The 26,119-nt window shown below is 45.5% G+C and overlaps 1 protein-coding gene and 1 non-coding gene across 17 annotated transcripts in view; both read left to right on the top strand.

Annotated features, from left to right (window-relative positions):
• TACC1 (transforming acidic coiled-coil containing protein 1) overlaps nucleotides 1–26,119 on the top strand; it is a 123,666-nt gene that overhangs the window by 83,914 nt on the left and 13,633 nt on the right. For 5 of the 16 annotated variants that reach the window (XM_060406924.1, XM_027962519.2, XM_027962526.2 and 2 more), the window contains 7 exons: nucleotides 7,640–8,570; nucleotides 10,870–10,905; nucleotides 12,122–12,182; nucleotides 14,376–14,583; nucleotides 17,289–17,341; nucleotides 23,755–23,880; nucleotides 25,616–25,692. In XM_060406924.1, coding sequence (XP_060262907.1) covers nucleotides 7,918–8,570; nucleotides 10,870–10,905; nucleotides 12,122–12,182; nucleotides 14,376–14,583; nucleotides 17,289–17,341; nucleotides 23,755–23,880; nucleotides 25,616–25,692 — 1,214 coding nt within the window. In that variant the 5' untranslated portion in view covers nucleotides 7,640–7,917. The remainder of the gene's footprint in view (nucleotides 1–7,639; nucleotides 8,571–10,869; nucleotides 10,906–12,121; nucleotides 12,183–14,375; nucleotides 14,584–17,288; nucleotides 17,342–23,754; nucleotides 23,881–25,615; nucleotides 25,693–26,119) is intronic. The other 11 variants (XM_060406920.1, XM_027962520.2, XM_060406922.1 and 8 more) reach the window with 9 other exon arrangements.
• Nucleotides 5,414–5,486, top strand: TRNAE-CUC (transfer RNA glutamic acid (anticodon CUC)). The gene has a single exon. It is a non-coding gene; the product is annotated as a tRNA-Glu (tRNA).

A 26,119-nucleotide genomic window follows, 5' to 3' on the forward strand; every position in this document is an offset into this window, starting at 1 on the left:
CTGAAGTAACTTAGCAGCAGCAGCAGCAACCCAGGCCATGTTCAATCAGGCTTCCCCAGTTCTCCTTAGAATATCTTTTAACATTGGATCCAAACTAAGTCACATATTGCATTTGATAGAATTAACATCTTTTTGGTCTTTGTTAGTATATTAACCTGTTTCTTCCATTCCCACACCATCTCTGTGTGTTCCCCTTAACTTCCCTTGTGATTACATGAGTCTTATTTGTAAACTCCCCTGTCCCCGAGCAAACCCAGTAATCCATGCCTGACTCCCTCCTCCTCTTCTCCACCGTGTTGCCTTGCTGGGTACCAGTCCTGCTGGAGGCAGTCTATCTCCTGATGTCCACCCACGACCCCAGCGTCCCCTGCTCATCTGGTGTGCGCACCTGTCTTCCTGGGGCCTCAGACACTGGTCTGCTGCAGGGCCAGTCCAGGCCCTGGGTCCCTGCTGGCTGGCAGTGTGGCGGCCCCTTGAGGGCAGGCTCCTTGGGTTCTGGCAGTTAGTGGAGGTGAGGGGCTCCTTTAAGCAGAACGTGGAGAAATCTCTGTGGACTTAGGTCAGGTTTTGGCTGCCTCCTGCCCTTACTCTGCCCTCCAATTCCAAACCACCCTCCAGAGAAGGAAAGTATTCACCCAGGTCTGTTCCTTGGACGCCTGGCTTCCCATGGGGTGGTCTGTCCCAGCGCCCCTTCCTTCCACACCAGTGCCCCGGGACCACCTCCACCAGCTTTCACCACACGTTCGGTGCCCCTTCGGGCCTGGCCACACACCCCCCAACCCCTCATCATTCCCATCTTAATGTCAACATATGCAGAGCCAGTGAATCGGTCCTGTTTACACAGACTATTGAAATGTGTGTTTTGGTGAGTGTTCCCTCTCAGAGGTTCATTCCACACTTAAAACTGCTTAAAACAGCACTCGAAGCATTCCCTTGGAATGTTCTGGGAGGTGGTGAGCTTTGTTCTTTGATGTTAGGATATTTTCCCCAGCAGCTAAGGGTCCTTTAAACCTCGATGCGGTGATTGCAGGGTGGATGGTGGATGGGGAGGCAGTTGAAGTTGTAACTCTCAAGTAAAGAGAGGAGCCCTTCGAGGTGCCCTAAACATGCTGCTGAAATACAGGCTTCTGCTCCGTGGCTTCTGAGGCTAGGCTTTGGAGAAGGCTGTGGATTTTCTTCCTGGAGAAGGCTCTGATGTAATCTTTCACTGAGTTTCTGGGGCTTCATGGACCCTCTGAACATTTATCTGAGACCCTTTCTTCCTGAATTATTGTACATTCATTCATTTTCATGTACTCAGAGATTTTGTTTTAGCCTCAGAGTCAGACCTTGCATCCTAGACTTGGATGTGAGATGCTGGTTAAATTTTGAGGTTAAGGGGCCGGAATGTGTGTTGACACAGGAGGCCTGTTCAGATTTTGGTGGATTTATCTCTTTACATGTTCAGTATTTGTTTGTTTTGATTTTTGGCCCCACTGCAAAGCATGTTGAATCTTCGTTTCCTAACCAGGGATGGAACCCGGGCCCCCTGCAGTGGAAGCACAGAGTCTTAACCAGTAGACTACCAGGAGAGTCCCACATGCCCAGTACATAAAAACCCATAAGAGAGAGGACTTCCCTGGTAGTCCAGTGATTAAGATGTCACGTTCCAATGCTGGGGGTGCAGGTTCCATTCCTGGTCAGGGAACTAAGATCTGACATGCCTCAGGACCAAAAATACTAAAACAGAAGCAATCCTATAACAAATTCAATACTTTAAAAATGGTCCACACACAAAAAAGAAAAAGCCGTAAAAGAGACCTCTTATAGCTGAAGCAGAAGTAGTGATGGGCAGATCCAAAAGGAGCTTGCTGACAGCGTTTCACCCAAAAGTTAAAATCTGAGGTGGAAGAGTCAAGCATATTTGAGAAAAATGCCAAAGCTGCAGTGTTAATATACAATGTTTTCTGAGTGGTTGCGGTTCACCTCCTATTAAATGAGGTTATCCATGTGGAAGCAGCCAGCTGAGCAGGTTCTCAGTATCTGCTAGCGGAATGCATTTCTGAGTTTTGAAAATATTTTCTGTGCATGGCATTTTCCCCTCTTCTAAGGGGAAAGCTTTTCAAGGTTTTTCATACACTTGTATTTGAACCCAGTGTGTTTTCAACATGCCGCAACTACTGCTTAGTCTCTTCAGTTGTGTCCAGCTCTCTGCAGTCCTATGGATTGCAGCCCGCAAGGCTGGGATTTTCCAGGCAAAAATACTGGATGGGTTGCCATGCCCTCTTCTAGGGGATCTTCCCAACCCAGGGATCGAACCTGTGTCTGCTGCACTACAGGCAGATCTTTACCACTGAGCCACAAGGGAAGCCCATATTTTCATCATACCAGAGTGCAAAGCAGAAAGTCAAGCTGTTACCTCAGCCTTTTGAATTTTGGCATTCTGTGCCTTTTCTTTTAAAAGTATTATAAAGGCAGGGTGGGGGCTGGGGAAGGGAAGATCCCTTTTTACAAGAGACTAGCCTACATCCTGAATAAGCATAAAAGGCATCTGTGTTAGAGCACCCATGGGTGCATCACACATTTAGATCTAGGGGAGGGTGCTTGTTGAAAGGAAGAGTTTGATTAACAGCAACAGACGTGGCAGAAGTGGAAATGTCGGTCTATTTTTGGATTTCCTCAGTGTTTGCTTTGAAATCATCCACTGATCTCATCTCTCTCTGTTCACCATGCCGCCAGGCAGTGCCGTGCTTGTCAGAGTCATCCAAACGCATGAGACTCATTCCAGGGATAGAGCTTATCAGCGCCCCTGGGAGGAAGGTTCTGAAGGAGAGCAGAATTTGCGTAAAAATGGAAGGATGAATAGAGGTTAGTTACATAACAGGCTTTGAGATGAAAGCCAGGACTGAAGACCGAAGTTAGAACTCATGCTAACCAGTGGGAGACCTACCCGGAGCCTGAGGACGCTGGCTGTTTTACTTCTTCCAGTTACTAGTGGTTCGGTGCTTGCCCTTTAGGTCCTGTTTTAGGGCAGCCCCAGGTAGGGGGTGTCAGCTGGCACCGGGACGCTTGCTGACGGAGAGTATAAATGCAAATAAAACGTCACTCAGACGTATCACTTCAAGTTAGGTGAGAAGGTTGGGTTTAGCTTTTACATTTTCACAAACTCCCCACCCTGGCTTAAATCATTGAGCTGCCCTCCCCGTCCTCCTACCCCCCACCACCCTCACCTCCTGCCCCGTGGTGCTCTGTCCTGGTGACTGATGATGCTAGACCAGGCTGGGGCCTGCAGGGAGTGCACTTAGGATGGGCAGGTTTGCCCACTTGGTACCTGCCTAGAGTTGGACAAGAAATGCTGGGGTGGGGGTCTTCTGCTCAGACTAGGGGAGTGAATTCAGATGAGGGGTCTTGTCTGCCTTCCCCTCCGCCTTGCCAGGTGGTATGCTCTAGGATGCAGCGGCCCTCCAGGTGTCCCCAGGTTGCGAAGGCATATCCGTCCTCATCCCTCATCCCTCATGGCCGGTGGACATGGGGAAGGGTGGGGTCTGGAGGAGTAGAGGCAAGTGGAGGGGGGTGGGAAGTGGGAAGGCCCTGCCTTTGCTAATAGGGGAGACTAGGACAGAAGTAGAAAGCTAGGAGAGACTCAGAAGGTGACTCCAGAGGTCTTTCCTCCATCTTTGGGAGGTGCGGGATTGATGGTGAAGGAATCAGGAAATGAAGACCAAATGTTGCCAGAAGGGACAGGGCCACTGGGCTGGAGACACTGTCCTCTCCTGTCTCAGCCTCACCCTTCCCCTCAACTGATCTCCAGCCTGTGGGGGAAGAACACAGAGGACAGGGCTCCCATGAGAGAGACCAGCCATAAACGAAAGTCTCAATGGCAAGGGGAGATTGGGAGAGAAGTTGTGGAACAAAAGACGGTGTTTCTTTGATTGTCCTCAGCTCCCAACGTCATATGGAAAAGCGGAGCCTCTGTGTTCCTACCTCCCGGGTTAAATCATTGTCCAGATTTTCTCAGACTTGGTCCCATCGTCCCCTCATCTTATTTTTCTTCTGTTTTATTACTTCAGTTATTTTTAAAACAAATTCCAGATAGCATGTCACAGATGTTTCAGTAAGCATCTTAAAGATGTGTGGACATGTTCTTATGTAGCTGACATTGTATTGTTATTAATAAAGATACAGATGTCATTATTAATAGCATTACTTTTAATTGACAGAAGATACACTTCAAGTTTTTGTTTAATCTTTTTTAGGTTTACCTTCTTTTGAGAGAAAAAGATAATCAGCTTCTATCTAAAAATTTAGAATAAAATATGCTAAGGCTCAAAGATGAAAGTGTGTAGAAGGGAGATACCTTTCAGTTTTGTAGCATCCAGTGTGACTTTGAAGGTAATGACATGAACGTCATCACTTCAGTTATGTCCCGTACTCATCACAGCTTAGATTTCTCTGTGCTCACTTACTCACTTCCTACTCAGCTTCTCTGCTTCAGGGTCCCAGACAGCTCTCAGTGTCCAGGGGCCGACCTTGAGCCCCATTCCAACAGTTCCAAGCTCCTTGGCTGGTACCCCCAAGTCTCACTGAGTAGTAGCACCATCCTGTTTCACGAGCGGGAAACATACATGCCACCTCTGATGCCTCCTCCTCCTTCAGCTCTGCATCCAGCGCCTCACAAGCCTTCTCCGTCTCACCTCATTTTCTCAGTTGCTGTGCACGTCTCTTCCCTTCCATTAGCACCGCCCTAATCAAAGCCCCAGAATAACACACTGGTGGTTCTGTTTGTTCCTTTTTTGACCTCCTTCCATCCCTTCCCTGCATTTCAGCTAGAGATGTTGAGAACATAAATCTGATTTATAAGTAAATCTGCTTAAACACTCTCTGTGGCTCATGTAAAATAAGTAGTCACTTTCTGTACTTTGTGATAATAAAGACTTTATTTTTTTCAACCGACTGATGCTAGGGTATGAGCAGGCGTGCCCAAACCCAGCCTGGCTTCTAACCAAGACTGTCACATGTAGCTTTTTGCAGCCCTGGGTTTTTGATGGCATGTTTTCACTGTTACTTGTGTACCTACCTCCCATCAGCACAGAGAAACAATCAGTAACACCCTCATCACAGCTCAAATATGTAGAAAGAGATTAGAGAATCTATATGCACGCAAGTTAAATTGTCAGTACACTTTAAAATGTTTTTGTTAGAATTCTGTGTGTAAGGCAGTTGAGTTTTGAAATTTTTTATTTTGCAAGATTTCAAGCATATACAATAGAGGAAATAGTACAATGAAAACTCCAATTTACCCAGCCCTGGATTCAACAGTTACCAAGATTTTGCCACACTGGCTTTGTCTTTTAAAAGAAAATCCTTTTGAAGTATGTTCAATCCGAGATACCACACATTGAGAGTTTTATTAAAAATTCCAGTATTGGGGACTTTCCTGATGGTCCAGTGACAAAGACTCTGCACTCTCAATGCAGGGGTCCCAGGTTCAATCCCTGGTCAAGGAACTAGATCCCACATGCTGCAACTAAGACCTGATTCAGCCAATAAAAGTAAATTTTTTTTAAATTCCAGCATTCAGTTCAGTTCAGTTCAGTCGCTCAGTCGTGTCCGACTCTTTGCAACCCCATGAACTGCAGCATGCCAGGCCTCCCTATCCATCACCAACTCCTGGAGCATGCTCAAACTCATGTCCATTGAGTCGGAGATGCCATCCAACCGTCTCATCCTCTGTCGTCCCCTTCTCCTCCTGCCCCCAATCCCTCCCAGCATCTGAGTCTTTTCCAATGAGTCAACTCTTCCCATGAGGTGGCCAGAGTACTGGAGTTTCAGCTTTAGCATCATTCCTTCAAAGAACACCCAGGATGATCTCCTTTAGAATGAACTGGTTGGATCTCCTTGCAGTCCAAGGGACTCTCAAGAGTCTTCTCCAACACCACAGTTCAAAAGCATCAATTCTTCGGTGCTCAGCTTTCTTCACAGTCCAACTCTCACATCCATACATGACTACTGGAAAAACCATAGCCTTGACGAGCATTAATAACAGTTAAATATATCTTTAAGAACAAGACAAAAAAAAAAAAAAGAACAAGATATATTGAACATTAGTAGAATATCTGAAGTATCTGTGCAGAAAAGTTTGTAAATGCACTGCCCAGTTCCAACCACAAAGGAATCATGTAAAAAGATGTGTGAGTGCTTTCAAAACCTCTCCCAGTGATACTCAGCTCTTTGATCCTGGATTACGATTAGGAAGTATGACAAGATGGTCATTTCTGAGTTTTTGTCAAATCATGAGATACTATGATAATAACCAGTTTACTCGGTTTTTGCTGCTACTCTATTGTCACTTCAGATGCCTAAGTCAGGAAAACACTATCTTAATTTGTGCTTTTAAGAAATACCCTCATTTACACAACTTTTTGGTAGCAGTGTTTCTCCTTCAGTTCAGTTCAGTCGCTCAGTCATGTCCGACTCTTTGCGACCCCATGAACTGCAGCACGCCAGGCCTCCCTGTCCATCACCAACTCCCGGAGTTTACCCAAACTCATGTCCATCGAGTCACTGATGCCATCCAGCCATCTCATCCTCTGTTGTCTCCTTCTCCTCCTGCCCCCGATCCCTCCCAGCATCAGGGTCTTTTCCAATGAGTCAACTCTTCGCATGAGGTGGCCAAAGTATTGGGATTTCAGCTTCAGCATCAGTCCTTCCAATGAACACCCAGGACTGATCTCCTTTAGGATGGACTGACCCCAATTAAAAAGGATCTTTCATTTTCACAAATGATTTGAGAGAATTCCTGGCCAGCTGAGAGACAAAGCTTCTAAAGACGTAAAACTTTGAGAGACAAAGCTTCTAAAGACATAAAACTTTTTTATGATTTGTGTCTTAGTAAAATAAGGACTGTTTGTTCCTGAAACCACTTTGCTATCTCTGCTTTTCCTAATTAGCTTTTTTATTTGCTTCTTTTGGTTTTTACATGTACAGAGAAGTTATTCTCAGCAGACCATGATGAGTGTTTCATTTAATTTTAAAACAGTCCAGTTATTTAAATTCTATCCTGGGGAAGAAGGAATTCTTATTTTTAACATCCAGAGATTAAAATCCATTTGCTGCATAAAATCCAGACCCTGAACCTCTCAGGCAGTGCCTGGGAACCATGTCCATGCCAGATGAGATCCCTGTTTGTGAGCTGTCAGGGTCCAAAGCTTCTTCCAAACCAGTTGTTTTAACCTGTGGAATTTCAGCATAATTTTAATATGCTTTGCAGAGGGCCCATGATCTTCACCTTTTCTCAAATAGCTCTGTTTGGTATAATTACTATTTGTATAACTTTTTTTTTGGCCGAAGTGCGTAGCATGGGCTATCTTTAGTTCCAGGGACTGAACCATGTGCCCTGCAGTGGAAGTGTGCAGTCTTAGCCACCAAACACCGAGGAAGTCCTAGTAGATTATCATGACTTGGGTAATACACAGGCACCCTTTAGAGCGTAGCACCAAGTCTCCCCTTTCAGGCCTCACCACCATCCATACAGAACCTTAGGGATGCTTGTAAAAGCAGAATGGGAAGAGCCTGCCATCTGTCTGCGTGGCTTCCGCTAGTAGAGAAGATTCACTAATGCCGAAAAGGTCATCTGTTAACCGACGGCTTTTGTGTTTAGTTTCAGACTCACAAGAAGAGGACGAAGAGCTGGTGGCTGAAGTGGTTGGAAGCTGTTCATCTGCGGCCGCTTCTCGACCCTCAGGGCCGGAGGCAGTGTCGCCCGCCGGCGGGCCTCGCCCAGTCAAGGATTTCAGAGAAGAGCCCGAACATGACGCCAGCAAGATCTCCGTCGTGAGGCCGTTTTCCATAGAATCCAGGAACTGCGGGGACGTCCCCGGGGCGTCTGGCATAGCCGTGCTCCTCGGCCCAGCCGCGGGCGTGCAAGACAGCGAAGCCATGACCGCCGGCGCCACCCTGGAAGCTGACCCCAGGGCGGGCAGTCCACGTCCAGAGCCCGGGGCTGGCCGGAGCCGCCTGCGGAAGCCGCGGCCCGTGCCCCTGCGGAAGAAGGCGCTGGGTGGCGAGCTCTCGGAAGCAGCCCCTGCCCTGGAGGGTGTGCGTCCCGACGGGGAGGATGGGAAGGCCGGAAGCCAGAAATGTGCCCCTGAGATGATGGAAACGCCAGGCGGAGATGCCCACGACTCGGGGGCCGAGCGGCCGGGGGATGGGAGGAGCCCCCTGCTGCAACGCGAGTTCGATTTCGTCGAAGACGCGGAGACCGTGGAGTCCAGGAGAGCCCTCCCGAGGAAGCCTGGCCGGAAACCGGGCAGCAGAGTCATGCCGCAGGTTCATGGCGCCAAGGCGCCTCAGGAGCCGGGCCCCGGGGCGAGCCCCACCCTGCGGCCCTGTGGCGGCCCCCTGGCGCGGCAGCACTCGCCCCCGCTCTCCGCCCAGGGCTCCTACTGCTTTGACCCGGACCACTTTGACGAGTCCGAAGATCCCTTTAAACCCAGTATGACTTTCACCAGCGGTGACTTTGGTTCTCCCGCCGGTAATCAAGTTAATGAAATCTTAGAATCACCCAAGAAGGCCAAGTCGCGTTTAATAACGTGAGTGGGGCCGGGCGTGGGCATTGTGTTCTGTGTCCTCTCTGAGAGTCTGGCCACTGCTTTTGGTTTGGGGGGAGGCCCCCTGGGGCAGACACACAGCTTGTAGCCTCTGACGCAGCCTTCACTGTTGTGCCTGACTCTGCTGTGGAATCAGAGATGCCAGAGGTCTCCTTTATAGATGTCTGCCTTGCTTCTGAATCCTCAGCTTATTCAGCTGAGTTCTTTACCCCCTAACCTTGGATATGTTTTTTCCTGCTTTTAAAAAGAAAAAAAAAAGAATATCATGAGCTAGGCAGGAAGAGGTCTGATGGTTTTCAGAAATCCTGTCTGAGCTGTGGGGTGTCATAGAACTCAGGGATCAGTGCCAGCCACCGTCTGCAGATTCTCTGGATGGAACAAAGCTCCCAGGGCTGCAGGGTGCCCGTGTAGTGTCAGTAACCTGGGGGAAGGGGCATATAGAAGTCTTTTCACTTGAACGGAAAGCTGTGATTCCTATTGAAAACAAACCTACCACTCAGAGCTACTGTGAATTCTTACATCTCCTGGTCAGACTTCTGGCTCTTATCAGTAAGGAAGTGAGTTTCCAAAAAGAATCAAGAATCTTTTAACCAGTTGCCTGAATCTGACTCACCTCTTTAACAGCCTCAGAATATGAAAGGTCATCTGTTCTTACGCTGTTCTTTTGATTGTTAAGTGGTTGCTGAGCCAGACAGGCAGTTAAACAGTTGCCAAAAAATATTGATCAGCTGTCCTCAGGATGCTCTTCTGTGGCTCAGGTTAGTTACCTGTATCTAGTTACCTGTGGCCTGGGGGATGCGATGGCCAGGTCTTTGCCTAGGTGCTTTCTAATATGGGGTCCTCTAAACATCAGTTGACCCTACCTCTCAGGGTCGATAAGGGCTCATTGGGAGCCTCTCTTTTAGTCGCTCATTGAAGGTGTATAGCCTGTGCATTCATGTGGCATAAAACTAAATCCAAAGGGAGGAAAGTTTATCTTACATCTGGTTTTCAGTAGCAAGAAGTACCCTCTCCCAGCCATACTTTCCTCACTTGCTAGCATTTTCCTCCCATTCTGTTTTTTTTTTTTAATTTTTATTTTTACTTTATTTTACTTTACAATACCCCATTCTGTTTTTGATGAATGAATTTCTTGGTCTAAAATACCTTATGTATTAAAAAAAAAAAAAAAAAACACAAACTCGTATGCAACTAAGACTCTTGCCTCCTCCTTTCCACAGGAGAAAGATGCTTGACCTGTTGTGTAACTCTGGGGGTTTATTTAGCAGATTCCATTATTGTAGAAAAGAGTGGAAGTAAACAGGTAGAAATAGATAGCACCTAGAAGAGAGTTCAAGGTTCTGATAACAGGGTCCTTGTGTGACTTCTTAAAAGATGATACGACTAACATCTCAGATTCTTCTCCTGTAATATAGACATCCAGTATAAAGACAGTTTAATGCATGCTAAAGTTTCTTTACTAATCTTTTTAATTTTAACTTATTTTTTTAAAATTTCAAATAATATTTAAATCTTCTTGGCCAAGTCTATCAAAATCTCACTGACTTTGCAGATAGAGGAAGACAAATATCATATGACATCACTTAGTATGTGAAATCTGAAAAAATGATACAAATGAATTTATTTACAAAACAGGTGTAGACCAACAGACATAGAAAACAGTCTTCCACAGAGGAAAGGTGGGGGAACAGGGATAAATTAGAAGTTTGGGATTAACAGATACACACTCCTATATATAAAATAAACAGCAGAGACCTAAGGTATAGCACAGGGAAATAGAGTCACTGTTGTATAATAAAAATGAAATAAAAAATGAAAAAGATCATCCTATGATTGGGATTTTGTCGGGCAAATAAGATAAATTAGGTAAGTCACTTTGAGTTTCTTAGTGATAGACACTGACAGGTATAAGCAGATATATTTTCAATTATATTTTTATTCATGCATTGATTGTCTTTAATCTGGATGACTAGACATTTAAGAGTAAACATACTCAGCAGTAATGTTATTTTTTTTACATTTACAACTATTTGGTTTACTTTTCATCCTTAAATTTGACCATGTGGCATTTCTGAGTGTTTCCACCACTCTCTTACTCCTGAGAGTCATTCACTCACTAGTGGTCATATTGACAAATCTGACATTTATAATTTCTGTCTCATCTCATAGAACTTTGCAGCCTTTACGTCTGCCAGACTAGAGATAAATATTCCAGGCTTTACATGATTTTTTTCTCCATCTGTCTGTCTCTTTCCCGTCTCGAATTTTGTTGGTGCATCAGGACTACTGAACAAGTGAAATTTCTCTGTTTTCTGTTGTAAGTACTCCTGCTGTTTCTGGCTCCCTCAGGACCCTTGGCAGTTCCTCCCCCGCCCTCCCTGGACCATCTCCTCCACAGCATGTTGGCTTCCCTTTCTGAGTTGAATCTTCTGATGACTTTTCGCATTTCATTTGCCACTTCATGAGTCAGCTTAGCCTTGCCATCTGTACCCAAAGGCTTGGAGACAGGCCCTCCCACCTTAGGTGCGAGAGCTTGCGTCCCTGGCTTGGCACGCCCCGTGTGGCGCTGTGATGCTGCGTGCTGGCTTGGCCGCCTGGTCATCCCCACGGTGGTTTGAGGAACTGCTGGGCTGTTTAGTGTCAGGAACAGTTGACTTTTTTGATAGGATGCCGCCTCGGAGCACAGGGGATACATTTTCCTGAGTCAGCTCAGCTTGAGTTTGGTAGCAGGGTGACACTCAGGCATTAGGAAAGAAAATCAGGCACTGACGAGGTGGGGGCCCCATATTCTGGTACCGTCTATGCTGGTCTTTGTTTTTGTCCCACAGAACGAGAAGAACTTGCAATTTGGTGATGGGGGTGGGTGGGTCAGAGTGGTGGTATTGGAAGTTTTAGGTTCATTAAAGCAGAACGGAATCTGGACTAGTCTTCAGATCACAAATTACATGCAAGTTTAAACATAGCGGGCGGTGTGAGTGTCCCCAGTACCGGCCATGATGTTCATTTTCTATCTTACTACTGTGGTAACAGATTGCTCAGATATTTTTATCTTCATATTTTCTGTTGCCCACAGCCCTCTGTGAGCACACAGGTCTGGAGCTGTCTTACCAGACTTCTGTGGCTTTTAGCACAATAAAGAATTTTTAAAGAATGTGGTCCGGCGTGGTAATTTTTCTGGTGACTGTCAAAACCAGGTGAGCGCGGATCACGTGACCCGCCGTGTCTAGGTGCTGGGGCTGCTCTTGGGAACGCTGTTGCAGTTAAAAACCATAGGGGCCTGAGAGCCAGTGTTTAGCATCCCGCAGAAACAAGCGAGGGGATCACTGAATTACAGTTTTCGCTTGCCCTGTCTCTCGGGAGAGGATTCAGAGGCGCCAAGGTGTTCCCGTCTCTGGCGTGTGGCGGTGTGACTCGTGTGGGGCTGTGCGCTTTGGCTGGTTTCTGCACACACCGCTATCTGCTCCATCTCACGGCTTGGGAGCTTATCCGTGTGATGCCAAACCAGCCTGGTGTTCTGTTTGTTTTTCCCCCAGGAGTGGCTGTAAGGTGAAGAAATATGAAGCCCAGTCTCTTGCTTTGGATGGGTGTTCTCAGGTAAGTCTGTCCCTTTCATCAGCTTATCTCTTAGACCAGTGTTCCTCATGAGGGTGGTGGCTAATGAAGATTTTTCCAGTGGGATCTGAGTACTCCGCTTTAAGGAAGCCGATTCCCAGTCCCTTGACTTCCTAAGTGGATCTGAGAAAGGGCCCTATTCCTTCACAGTTACTTTGTTCCCACTTTTTTGGGGGAAAAGTTCCTTCTCACCCATTCTCCGTCTTGTTGTACTATTGGATATGGAACCTCTGAGCACCAAAGAGGGATTTGAAATGTTGGTGTAAGTTTTAAGGTGATTGACTGCAATGACTGGATAATATATTTTTAAAAGTCAGATGGTTTTCCAGTTCATTGCTTTCCACCAAATAGGAGAACCTGAATTGTCAGCTGATACATGATTAAAAATAACTTTTGACACAGTGATATATGTCACTTATATTTCCATTAAAAAGAAAATTATTGATGATAGAATTTCTTGGTACATAACTTGGAAAGGGGTTCAAAGAATTGAGACGTTTCTGTTATCAAACTTTCTTCTATTTAACTTATTTATTGATTGATTATAAAAATGGAAAGCAGGAATAAAATTGATGCTGACCTTTGCTTTATTCTAGCAGTAAATATTTATCCTTGACTATATGAATTAATTGGGAAACACAAATAAACCCCCCCAAACCCAGGCCCGTTTGATTGCAGTGAGATGCTTTATTTTTCCTTTTTAAAATTTTATTTCAATATAACCATTACAGAAATACATTCATTGATTAATAGAATGCATTTTAAGGTGAACTTACACAGGACCAAAAACTTGGTACATAGTTTAAAATTAAAGAAAAGATTTGCAATTTGATTTTTCATCTATTACAAATGTATGAACTATCTACTTTAAATGCTGCTAAAGAGCAGGCAAAAAGAACCATGAAAATTTTACCTTTTTTTAGTTTGTTTGCCTTTGTTTTTAAACTTTTTATTTTACATTAGAATAAAGCCAATTGACAATGTTGTGATGGTTTCAGGTAGACAGCAAAGGAACTCAGCCATCCATATTTCATGTATCTATTCTTCCCCAGACTCCCTTCCCATGCAGGCTGCCACATAACAATGAGCAGAGTTCCCTGTGCTGTATAGTAGGATCATTTGAAAACTATCCACATGAAAAATTTACCTTGGACTTGTTTCGGAAAAATAACACATATTACTTTGTAAAATTACTTTTAAGATTGGTGCAACAAAATGTTATAATTTCCATTTTTAAAAAATTTACTTTTGTGTTTGATTGTACTTACAAACACTAATATTTTTAGAATAAATTGTACATTTGTAAATGAAATAACTCTCCAGAAGAAAAAAAATGTTGACACTTAAAGACTTAGGCTTGTAGAAAAAAAATTTTTTTTAATAAATGTAATAGCAGAACTTCAAGAGACTTTCAAGCATGCAAATACATTTCTTTGGGATAATTTCTTAATGGAAGTAGAGAGGAAATACAAATTTATAGAGGAAAAGGAATGATGTAAATTTCTGACCATTAAGAGCATATTTATGTTCAATTTTAAATAGATGATAATGTATTGGATCACTAGAGTAACTAAATTGAATTAATAAGCAAAATCAATATTTGAAATAGAACAAAATTTTTTTCCTTAATTTTGTATTGATATGAGAGGATAGATTTTCTCTGAACTTACTGTAATAATTTCTTGACGTCTGTAAGGTCATTATGCTGTACATTTTCAAGTTATATAGTACTGTATGTCAATTACATCTGAATAAAACTGGAAGGAAAGATAAATAAGCAAATAAATAATATATAGCAGATATTATATCCTTTGTGACTGTTTAAACTCATACTGAAAGGTTCTAGATGACACCTGAAAATACAATGGATTACACAAATTTTCCCAAGTAATTTAGTAACTATTGGAGCAAAAAATATGAAGACCACTGCCTTCGGCCACTTAAACTTCTTTCTTATAATTTAGGCTAGAAAAGCCTAATTTTTCAAACCCTGGAGTTGAATCACAGAGCGTAATCCCTAGAAAATACACCTTCCATGGTTCAGAGGCTACAGCTTCTTCCTTGGTTGGTGCCCAGGTCCGTGGAGAGCATCGTATAGTATGGCGGCTGCTTTGCTGTTCCTGACGTGTTAGTTTCCCTCCTAAATGGCAGCATCGCCTCTGTTGCCTTTCTCAGGATGAAGAAGCAGTGATCTCCCAGATCGCAGACATTTCTAATAGGGACGGTCATGCTACCGATGAGGAGAAGCTGGCATCCACGTCATCGGGTCAGAAACCCACTGGGGCCGAGGGGAAAGGTGAGCCAGAGGACGACCTGGAGTACTTTGAATGTTCCAATGTTCCCGTGTCTGCCATAAATCATGCGTTTTCATCCTCTGAAGCAGGTACGGAAGCAAATCTTCATCTTTCTTAATTACATAAGCATAAAAATGCCTGGAAGCCTAGGGCAAGGAGGCAGCTTAGAGCGACTGGAGAACTGGGCCCCCAAAGGATAGGTTAGACTGCTGGTCTGTGCTTTGCTTCTTTGCCTGGAGAGGAGACACCAAGGGGCATCCGTGGAATGCCAGGCAACATGTGGATAAGTGTGACAGAGTGTGCGGAGACACTCGTGTATGGGACTGCTTGATTTCTTTAAATAATTTATTTCAGTCTGGCCACAGCTTCCAATGTAGTGATCTGCAACCATGTTGTGATTTTTGAGTTCCTTGTTTCATGTATAGAAATAGTAGTAACTAACATAATTACTTCCACGTGTAGGCGCAGGTTAGAGTGCTTTATGCATAGTAAGTCACATCTCCTCACTAGATAGTGTTCTTTTTTTTTAAATTGCAGTTGATTTACAATGTTGTGTTGCCTCCAGCTATACAACAAAGTGATTCAATTATATATATATGTAATATGTGTGTGTGTATATATATGTATTTTTCAGATTCTTTTCCAATATAGGTTATTACAAGACATTGAATATAGTTCCCTGTGCCATGCAGTAGGTCCTTATTGTTTATCTGTTTTATATCAGGCAGTGCAGGTAGTTCCCTATGCTGAAGCTTCTTACTGTTTTCCACCTTAGAACATTCTAGATCCGAGGCCCTTTGCCAGGTCCCAGATTGTATCTGTGGCCTTAACCTTGACTTGTGAAGTGCTTGGCACCATGATCCTGACTTCATTAACCATTATTGGAAACTCAGTATCTTCAGCAACGTAATTTAATGTGAGGCTTTTATACTTAGATTTTAAAAGATCATGATCTATCAAATCAGAGAAGCAGGTGGAAATCTGCACTTCGCAAGAGTTATCTCCCCAGCCACCACCACCGCCACCCCTATCCAGATCTCAGTTTCCCGTCTGTAAAATAAACACTTCAAGGACTGTTCCAGATTTCTTCCCAGGCCTCTTTCTGCTTTGACATTTTCCCCAAAGACCCTTTTTGCCTTTTCCCCCTGTGCCCCTTTGGCTGTTACTCAGGCTCACCCCGAGGACTCATGCCCACACTTATTTCTTATGTATGAAACACTCTTCTGCACCCTCACCCTGTAGAAATTCTGCCCCTCCTTGCAGGTCTCTCAGAAAAGTCACTTGGTTCCCACTGCGTTTCTTCTTCCGTTCCCGTTCCGTGTAGTAGTTACAGAAGGTCATCTTTGATAACTCCTTGAGGTTAAGGACTGTGAATGAATGATTCATCTTCCACGTTTTCCCTAGTGTAGGGGACTTGTCCATATCTGTTGAATTACGCCCTCCCCTCACTAGGAGGAGATTCCTTTGGCAGAAGCTTACAGAGCCAGGGTTCTGCTAACAGAACAGCTACTCCTGTTAACTCTGTTGATGCCTGAGTAGTGAGCAGAGGCCCAGTTGCATGGCGTGGGAGGGTGTGAGTGCACCATGCTTGAGCTGTTCCCAGGGGCCACCTTTGGGCTGGGTCCTGATGGGTACATAGGCACAGCTGCCCCAGGGAATCTCTCACGGGGATGGGAAGGAACCTGCTGCACGGCTAAAATGCTCGCAGTTCTCCGTGAGTCCTGGGCAAGTGGGGACTCGAGGCAGGATTGTCCTGAGGAATTAGGGCTTTTGACTATAAGGTTTTTAAGTGGAATACCAATGGTCCCATTTGTGTTCTGAATAATTCACTCTTGACAGTGCCCTAAAATAATAATTTGTGATTGTAGGTGGAGGATTGTAGCTTTAGCGTTTTGTGTGTTTTTCCATATTTTAAATTTTTCTTCGGCAGATGGGTATACCTTCATTAGAAAAGGCATAGTGTTGGTTTTTTGTAAATGTTGATTCCTGTGGTAGAGTAAGAATGACGAAACCAACTTAAAGGGTGTGGAGAGGATATTGCGTTTCCAGGCATCAAAATTTAGAGGTTTTTTTTTGATCTGCTACATTAATTCCATTGATGGTACCCTTCAGGGCTGGAGTTTAGATTCTCTCCTCAATTCGGTAATAAAATACTTTTCAATGTTACTATTGGAGAAGGCAATGGCACCCCACTCCAGTACTCTTGCCTGGAAAATCCCATGGACGGAGGAGCCTGGTAAGCTGCAGTCCATGGGGTCGCTAAGAGTCAGACACGACTGAGCAACTTCACTTTCACTTTTCACTTTCATGCATTGGAGAAGGAAATGGCAGCCCACTCCAGTGTTCTTGCCTGGAGAATCCCAGGGACGGTGGAGCCTGTTGGGCTGCCGTCTGTGGGGTTGCATAGAGTCCGACATGACTGAAGCGACGTGGCAGCAGCAGCTGCAGCAGTGTTACTATTTCCTTTTTGTGAAATGATGCTGTGGTTAGTACAGCTCATTTGCAAAACTCTTAATGGACACAAGGGGGCAGTCTTGCCGTTCTCTCCACTTGAGGACACGATTCTGCCTGTGGCGGACTGGCCCTGAGCTCTGTTTCCTCTGGGCGTTCTGGACTTTGAACATAGCACAGCGGTCAACAAGATGTAGTGTGCCTTTAAGGGTCTTGAGATACTGGGGTTTAGGGGTCCATAGATGTCCTTCCAGGCCCACACTGGGGTTTCCCGGAGTCTCTCAGTGGGAAGGAAGGGACCCACCTCTTGTGATGACTATAAAAATGACCCTCTGTGTTTTAGGCACTGAGAAGGAACCGTGTCAGAAGATGGAGAAGGATGGATCCACTGTGCCCGTGAGTTCCCAGGCTCATGGGGGTGCAGGGTGGGCATGGGAGCTTTCAGTCTTTGTTTTGAAGCCCATGTTAACTCAGTAGTTAAATTCTCGTCCGTGTTTGGTGATGGGCGCGAAATAGAAATAAAGCTCAGTTCCTTCAGCTGGGGAGCTTAGCGCCTGTCTGAGGTGTCTTGAGCAGGACCATCAGCACTCAGACGGCAGCTGAACATCCCCAGATGTCCTCCAGGTATAAAGTACAGCCAGCATTTGAAGCCGCAGTACCAAAAAGAAAGGAAAATGAAATGCCTGTAGCTTTTTATATTGATGACATGTTGACATTTTGGATCTGTTGTAGTAACAGAACTATATTATTAAAATTAATTTCACCTATTTTTTTTACTCTGTAAATGCGGCTTCTGAGAATTTTTAACTTCCACATGGCTTCCGTTATTTTCCTGGCCACAGATGCAAGGTGGAAACGGTTCCCCTGTGGGGAATGTCACACAGGGTGCGTCCCCAGGGCGGACCCACTGTATGGCAGGTGTCAGGAAGGCTGGATTTGAGCTAACTGAGCTAAAAACTTTTTTTAACTTTAAGGCCTACGAAAATAGTACAGAGAACTCCTATACCTCCTGTACCCATCCATGCTCCTCAAACATTAACCTTTTCTGTGATCACAATACAGTTATCAGAATTCATTAACACTGGTGCAGTATTGCTATCCCGTCTGTAAACCGTATTCAGGTCTTATCAGCTGCTCCAATAATGCCCTTTTCTGGTGCAGGATCCAGGGCAGGACCCCACAAGGCATTTGTTCCCGTGTTCTCAGTCTCCTTTAATCTGTGATAGCTCCCAATCTGTCTCTGTCCTCCCCGACCTTGACTCTTTGAAGAGTGCTGGTCAGTTGTTTTGTCAACTTTCTTGCAATTTGGGCTTGTCTGGTATTTCCTCCAGAGGAAACTCAGTTCGTGCATTTTTATCTCAAGTGCGTCAGAAGTGACCTTGTGGGTATCAGTGTATCCATTTGTCCGTTATTGGTGCAATTAACTTTGATTAAGTGTTGTAAATCCATCCACTTTTGTTAAACCCGTGGCCACCACCAGCCTTTTTAAATATGGTGACAGTTTCCTAACAAACTTCCCTCTTCCTGGGGTTTTTCTGTCCTCCTTTTCCATAAGCTGGAGTCGTTCCCTTTTGCTTAAACTGTTTCTTTGGCTTTCCTTGTCTCTAGACTCAGCTCAGACTCAACTGCTGCTGACTTGGTTTTCCGCACGAACCCTGCCTCCTTCCCACATCACATACGTGCCCAGGCAGACGGGGTTTCGTTCAGTTTTGTGGACCTGCCCCTTGGCTCTCTTTGGCTTCCTCCCTGGCTTCCTCCATGAGGTGGGGCCATGACTGTGCTCACTGCTGTATCCCAGCCTTGACCGCAGTGAACACTGCTGAATATAGAAGCCGGGATACTAGGAGTACAGGGAGAGCTGAGTCGTGCAAGTTCAGTGTTAGACGTGTGGCCTTGAGACGTCTGTGTGACCAGCTTTTCGGTTCACATTTGCTGTAGACCATGAGAAGCACTTAGCACGAGCCCAAGAAAAGTGTGGCTTGGCTTTAATAGGTCTCAGGGGCCTTAGGATGGTTGAAGCTGCAGGAGTAGGTGACGTTGTCATGGAAACATTCTTTACGTTGATCCACAGTAAAAACGCATGTTTGCATCTTTTTCTGGCCACTCCAGTAGGCTTGCAGGATCTTAGTTCCCTGACCAGTGATTGAACCTGGGTCCCCGGCAGTGAGAGCATCGAGTTCTCACCACTGGACTGCCGGGAATTCCCATGCTTTGCATCTTAACTAATAGATACATAGGAAACTATCTCCACACATGCATTTGTATTTTTATAAAACAAACTGCTCAAGACAGTATCCGTGTTTCTTCCAGTGGTTCATGCTGATATTTTTTTGATTGCGTTACCATTTTTTAATGCACATTGTTTGCTCCAGGAACTGTTTCCATGACTCACTGTTGGGCCATGACCCATGTGTTTCCCTGGAGGGCGCAGAGTGAGTGATGTGGGGCGGGGGAGGGGCCTGTGGACACCAGGCAGGAGGAGGACATGCACACAGGGGTCAGGGACGTCACAAAGGACAGTTGTTTCTCGACAGAAACACTCCTCTGGGATTTGAAGGGGTTTCTCTGCAGCGCCCCCTGCAAAGAGCACGTCCTGGGTCATGATTTCTGAATGGTAATCCCAGTTGAACTGGCTGAAATTAATTTCTATTTCCTTAGAATGTTGAATAAACACTGCATAAAGAACTTGCGATATTCAAAACGCCATGTAAGAAACCAGTTCAGGGCTTCCCTGGCGGTCCATTGGTTAAGAATCCACCCAGGTGATCGCTTTGGCAGCACATATACAAAAAAAGAATCCCCCCTGGAGCAGCTAAGCCCATGTGCCGCACTACTGAGCCCCCACGCCTAGAGCCCATGCTCTGCAACAAGAGAAGTCACCGCAGTGAGAAGCCCGTGCTCTGCAACGAAGAGTAGTCCCCACTGGCTGCAGCTTGAGAACGCCTGCTCACAGCAACAAAGAGGTCAGTTACTTGAAAAGAAGAGAGAGAAGTCTGTTCGATCTAGCCTTTGCCTTTGTGAGCCTCTGGGTGTTGCTCTGAAGGGCGTTCCTGTTGCATCCTCCATCCAGCTCTGGGGAACGGCCAGGGTGAAATTATTCAGGCCAGAGGACAGTCGTCTCACTTCTCAGCAGCTGGTCTGCAGCATCTCTCACTTAGGATTGAGTTTATTATTTTTTTCAGAGAAACCTTAAACTTCTCAAACGTTGAGTTCACAGTGTGTCTCTGTTAGAAGTGGTGGGGGCGGAGGGGGGGTCCCCGCTCTGACAGGTTCAAGGACAAATGGGATGAGCCTGACAAATGAGGAACCCGGATTCTACCGTCACCAGGACAAGTACAGAGAATTACTTTGTAGCATCTGTGCTCACTGTCAACTACAGCCAAGACATCCCTGGGCCCTGCTGTCTGTAGACAGGTCTTCATGGATCCTCAAGGGTAGATGCTTTGTGGGATGGGGATAAGGACTAGGAGATGTGAAGCAGGACCCTTTCGGAAGGATGTAAGTGATACGTGATTGATTGGTTTAACATCTTTATTACATACTAGGTTGCCCTGCCTGGAGGAGATGGCTGGGCCAGTTTCTGATGATGGTAGATTCTGTAGGCTTTCTGTGTTGTTTGAGAAACATTATGAAGGACTGAGGAATGTAAAAAAGCTAAATAAATCCTAGAGGACCGGGAAAGGCAGCTAAAATAGGCCACAGCTATAAATTCCTCATAAGATCCATTGCATTTTGAGCCACTAGGCTTGTGGCGTGTGGCCAGGCAGCGGGGGTGGCCAGGGAGAGCCCACGCCTCTGGGTGTGTTCACTCCCATCTAAGGTCTGTCTGATTCTTCCAGCACAGACCGCTGCCCCTTCCAGATACCTCATCTGTTTAGAGCAAAGTCGTTAAACAAGCAAGCAGGCCGAGTTCCTTTATCCCCTCGCAGATGACTGAGATGCACAATTCCAGAAGAGACAAGTATTTTACCTACCAAGAAAACTTGGCTTATTTCCCAAATTCTTGCTAACATGAGGGTCATGGAAGGCACAAGGGGCCAGTTTCCCAGAGTTGACTTGACTAAGTTAAAGTAATGAAAGACAAAAGACTGATATAAAATGTACTAATTTAAAATCAGCAGTGTTAACAAGTTGAACCCAAAGTGTGGGCAGTACCTAGTAGGCGAGTTACGCAGGGGAAGCACGGCTGCTGCGGGGAGGTTTCTTCATTTAGTTTTTGTTTTGTTTTGTTTTTTGCTGCATCAGGCCTTAGTTGTGTCATGTGGGATCTTTCATCTCGGTGCTTGGACTCTAGCTGTGGCTCGAGGGCTCAGTAGTTGCAGCTTGAAGGCTTAGTTGATCCGTGGCATGTGGGATCTTAGTTCCCTGACCAGGGACCAAACCTGAGTCCCCAGCATTGCCAGGTAGATTCTTAACCACTGGACCTACCAGGGAAGGCCCCAGGGGGAGGTTTCTTGATGAGTGCGTGGCACAAGAGGTAAGGGGCTGACTCAGATGTGCAGCGTACTAGTGATCAGGTGACACATTCTCAATCTCCTCATTTTGGGGTCAGGAATCCTGGGGTGGCTGGGCTGGGTGCCTCTGACTCGGTCTGTCACCAGCTGTGGTCACCTCCGGGCTCGATTGGGGTGGATCCGCTTCCAGGCCCTCTCACCAGGCAGAACCTCCTCATGTGGCTTTTCCATAGACCTTCTCACAGCCTGAAGCCTGTTTGTAAACCAGTGACACCCTGTGACGTTTACCATCTTCTGTTCTTACACGAGCGTCACTGGGTCCAGCCTAACTCAGGGTGGTGGGAGGCTGCATGAGAACCCATACAGGAGCTAGGGTCACTGGGTGCCGTTTTGTTAGAGATTGCCGACCGCAAATGCCTTCTGGCTCTGGTGACAGGTCTCTCCCAAGATAAGAGTGTTTCTGGGGGACCTCGGGCTTCTGTCAGGTGGTGGGCTGCCCTCCCCCAAATGCTGCTGGAATGGGCACTGCCAGCCTGTGGCTTTTGCGTTTCCCGTATCTGTGGCCTCAGCCCCGGATTTCTGTGTTAGGCCCTCGGCTGAGGGCTGTGAAGCTGTATGCAGAAATGGTGTGTGTGTGTCTGAGTGTTTGCTAGAGTGAGGATGAGTGTATCTGAATGTTTTCTAAAGTGAGGGTGAGTCCATAATGACCTTGAAAAGTTTACAAACCCCTGGTCTAAGTTGACCTTGGATTTCCTATTCAAATTTGATTCAAACAAGACACCAGAGAACCGGATCGATTATAATCAGTAACTGATTGGTCAATCATGCTGACATTTTAGATTATTAAGATTATTCCAGAATCTTAACCCTAATTCTAATAATTTAAAAAAAAAAGTTTCCCAGGTCACTTTGACTGGCATGTTGGGTGTTACTGGATCAGATTTTTCTCCAATTTATACGAAAAGTTAACATAGGTGGGAGGAAATAACCCTCAAAAATGCTTTTTAGGAAGAAAAGTGGTACAGAGCCCACATTCCTGTGAAAAACAAAATCCTAACCGCACGTGGCTCCTGGGAACGCGTGTTTATGGTAAAAAATCAGGCTGGCACCTCAGAAGGTGACATGTTCGCCAAAGGAGCTAAAAACTCTGGCAGGAAGGCCCAAAATGAGGAACTGCAGCCCAGACCCTGACGCCTGTGCCCCTGACGGCACCGCTGGATCCGCATGCCAGTCCTCGGGGCCTCTGCCCTTCCCAACGACCTGGGGGCATTGGCGTTCACTTATCTTCGCCATTTGTGCTTGCCTAGGCCTGAAAGTCATTTTAGAAGCATTTCCATCCAAAGTGGCTAAAGCATAGTACACAGGAGGCAGTATGTAAAAAGGTTGACACTCGTTTTGAAATTTATTTCCATGGACCACGTCATCCCCAGAGATCCCCAGGTTCACAGGATATTAACAGCGAGTGTTTTTCTCTTTTCTGCACATGACTGTCTGGTGACTGACCTCTGAGATAATTATACTTTCTCCTTTTTGAATGAGAAGAAAACTTCTCTAAGTCACCTGTTAAAAGAGAACCTAAGACCTGCCTGATACTCATTAGAATGTTTTTCCCTTTTTAAAAAAAAATTTACTTTTTATTTTTGTATTAGGGCATAGCCAGTTAAAAATGTTGTGATAGTTTCAGGTGCACAGCGGAGGGACTCAGCCACACATGCACATGTATCCATTCTCCCCCGAGGGCTTCCCTGGTGGCTCAGAAGTAAAAGAATCCCTCTGCCAGCGCAGGGGACGAAGGAGACTCGGGTTTGATCCCTGGGTCAGGAAGATGCCCTGGAGGAGGGCATGGCAGCCCACTCCAGTGTTCTTGCCTAGAGAATCCCACGGACAGAGGAGCCTGGAGGGCTACAGTCCCCGGGGTTGCAAAAAGTCAGATACGTCTGAGCAACTTAACACACACATTCTCCCTCAAACCGCCCTCCCATCCGGGCTGCAACATAACATTGAGCAGAGTTCCCTGTGCTGTATACAGCAGGTCCTTCTTGTTGGTCATCCATTTTTAAATACAGCAGTGTGTACCTGTCCATCCCCAACTCCCTAACCATCCCTTTCCCCTGTTCTTCCCCCTCCCCCCACTCACAACCATAAGGTCATTCTTTAAGAATGGTTTTTCCTTTCGATTGTACTGTAGCTAGATTTGTTGTTTTGTTTTTAAGCTTTCCCCCTGCTGGTTCCTGCGCCACTTCCAACCTGTTTTTAAAGGATGTGATCGTTCTCATCAGGAGGAAGTCGCGGAAGGGTATTTGGGGTTAAGCAGCCGAGGCCCATACGTCTTACCTGTGCCCACTCCCCCCACAGGCACTGCTGGAATCCCCGGTGGAGAAGACCCCCGTGTCTGTGGCCTGCGGGGTGGAGAGCCCCCTGGACGGCATCTGCCTCAGCGAATCAGATAAGACCGCCGTGCTCACCCTGATAAGGGAAGAGGTGAAGGCTTCCCCACCACGTCATCTGTTGCTCATTTCTTTGTCAAGCCTGTGTGCCAGTAGGGAGGTTCCATCTCTGCTGGCTTGAGTTCTTGCTCCCCAGCTGGAGAGCTCATATAAAGGGCTCCCAGTAAAACAACCCTTTGGAGCTGGAGTCCTGGCCTTCTGGTGTCCAAGGGGCAAAGCTGACGCTTGGAAGTGTCCTTGAGAACTTCAGGACACTTCTTTATCGCTTATCCTTGAAGTTTTAAGTACCCAATTTTCCCAACTTTACCCACATACGTAACTAAGTCAGCACCCCTTTGTTTTACAGAGGATATAGGCTCATGCCTAAAAGTTCCTTAAATTCTAGGCTTGTAGGAATATAAAATTGCTAATTAACTCTCAACTTCCTCTGTCGTGTTTATTGAACGTCTTCTGTTTGAAATAGATCACTGCTGGGCCTTTCCTGGGTGATCTGGAAAATAGAAAGACTCTTGTTATGTACCTTTAATTCGTTTCCACCCTCCCCTTACACCTCTGTGCTGTGTTTGATATGTTTGGTTTATATGTTTCTTGGATTTCTTCCACTTTTTTAAAATAAGGTAATTCCCTTAGTGTAGTGATTTTATTTTTATAATGTGATGAAAATGGTTAATTAAGTACCGCTGACCTAGGTCTTTCAAACCTTTAAAACAGAGCAATAACTTTGGTAATTAGTGGTGTCAGCTAGTCCTGTTGTCAAAACGCTGTGGTCAGGAGGCTCAACAAAGTCTTGTAAATGAGAAAAGTGTCTTCTTTCTTCTGAGAATTACAATTATGAGATAACTACTGACCAGATGCATCAAAGCAAAGATGTGCTAGGACTTCCCTGGTGGTCCAGTGGTTAAGACGTTCCCCCCAGCAGGGGGATCTAAGAAAAGACCCTGTATGCCGTGCAGAGTGGCCCGAAAAACAAAGATGTGCCTGCTTCCTCCCTGAAGCAAAGAGGCTGGCTTCTGGTTCTTGAAATCCTGCTCCATGGCACCAAAATAAAGATTGTACCAATTAGAAAGAAGCACAGGAAAGTATAATCACAGGAGAACAATAGTTTCCCATCTGAGCCCTGTGCAGGGGAAGAGCCATTTGAGACTGTGAATCTAGAGTGTTTCTTTCCAGCTAGCATGGGCCTCCCAAATGTAGGATATGGGTCTTGGTCTAACAAGCAGGATCTTGCCCACCGTGAGTTGGATGCCTCTGCCTGGAGGCAGTGACTTTCTGGGCCCTATTCTGACTCAATCTGAAATCTCTGCAGAAAGAGACTACCTGGCCAGGCCAGCTCCCCCCGCTCTGATCCTGTGACGGTTTCATGTCTCAGCCTAATTACTAATAAAGTGGGGCTCTGGCGTCTTACCTTTAAGAGGAGTCTGCCAGACCAGTGGCTCAGCTGTTGGCGTCCTGACCCAGCAGGGTTCTAGGCTGAGAGCCAGACCCTGGACCAACATGGAGTTTACAGAGATGGTAATTCCCGCCTGGGGCTTTCCTGGGAGAGGTTCTCTTCTCCTTCACCCTGGTGACCACGTTCCAGCATCCCTATGTGACTGACATTTCCCCAGTGTCTGTGTGCAGTACACACAGAAGTTGAGGTTTTTTTATTCCTAATGTAGAATATCTTGGGATGAACATTGGCTGTGTGTTGTCTTCAGGCTCTAGTCTTGAATTCAAATTGTAAAGAGACAGAGCCAGTAAAACTAAGCTTTATCTGCATTATAATCTAGATAATCACTAAAGAGATCGAAGCAAGTGAGTGGAAGAAGAAATACGAAGAAACCCGACAAGAAGTCTTGGAGATGAGGTTAGACTGGAGTTTTGAGGGAGGGGTGGGTACCTTTATGTATTATTAGATTTAGTGCAAAGGAAGTGATGACAGTACTTGCTTACATAGAACCAGCTCTTGAGAACTTGAGGGTTTTGCTGTTTGCACCTTAATTTGTGATGGGTAAGGTCATTTCCTGAGGATTGCTGACCAGTTACTATATTCAAATATGGTAGTTTATTTTGGGTTGTTCAGAAAATGACAAGTAAGCAGAACCCACAGAATCCTTGTCTTTTGAAAAGACAAATTTGTGCAAAAATACCCATTCAAAACACAGAGTAATAAGATTTATTGACATCTTCAGTTATGGAGGCATTACGATCCATAATCCTTTTCTAAAACGAACTATACATGGTAGCTTCAAATTTCATAGCCACGAGATAGAGTATAAAAAGCATTTTAACAG

Source organism: Ovis aries, chromosome 26, assembly GCF_016772045.2.
Source record: "Ovis aries strain OAR_USU_Benz2616 breed Rambouillet chromosome 26, ARS-UI_Ramb_v3.0, whole genome shotgun sequence".
NCBI classification, from domain to species: Eukaryota; Metazoa; Chordata; class Mammalia; order Artiodactyla; family Bovidae; genus Ovis; species Ovis aries.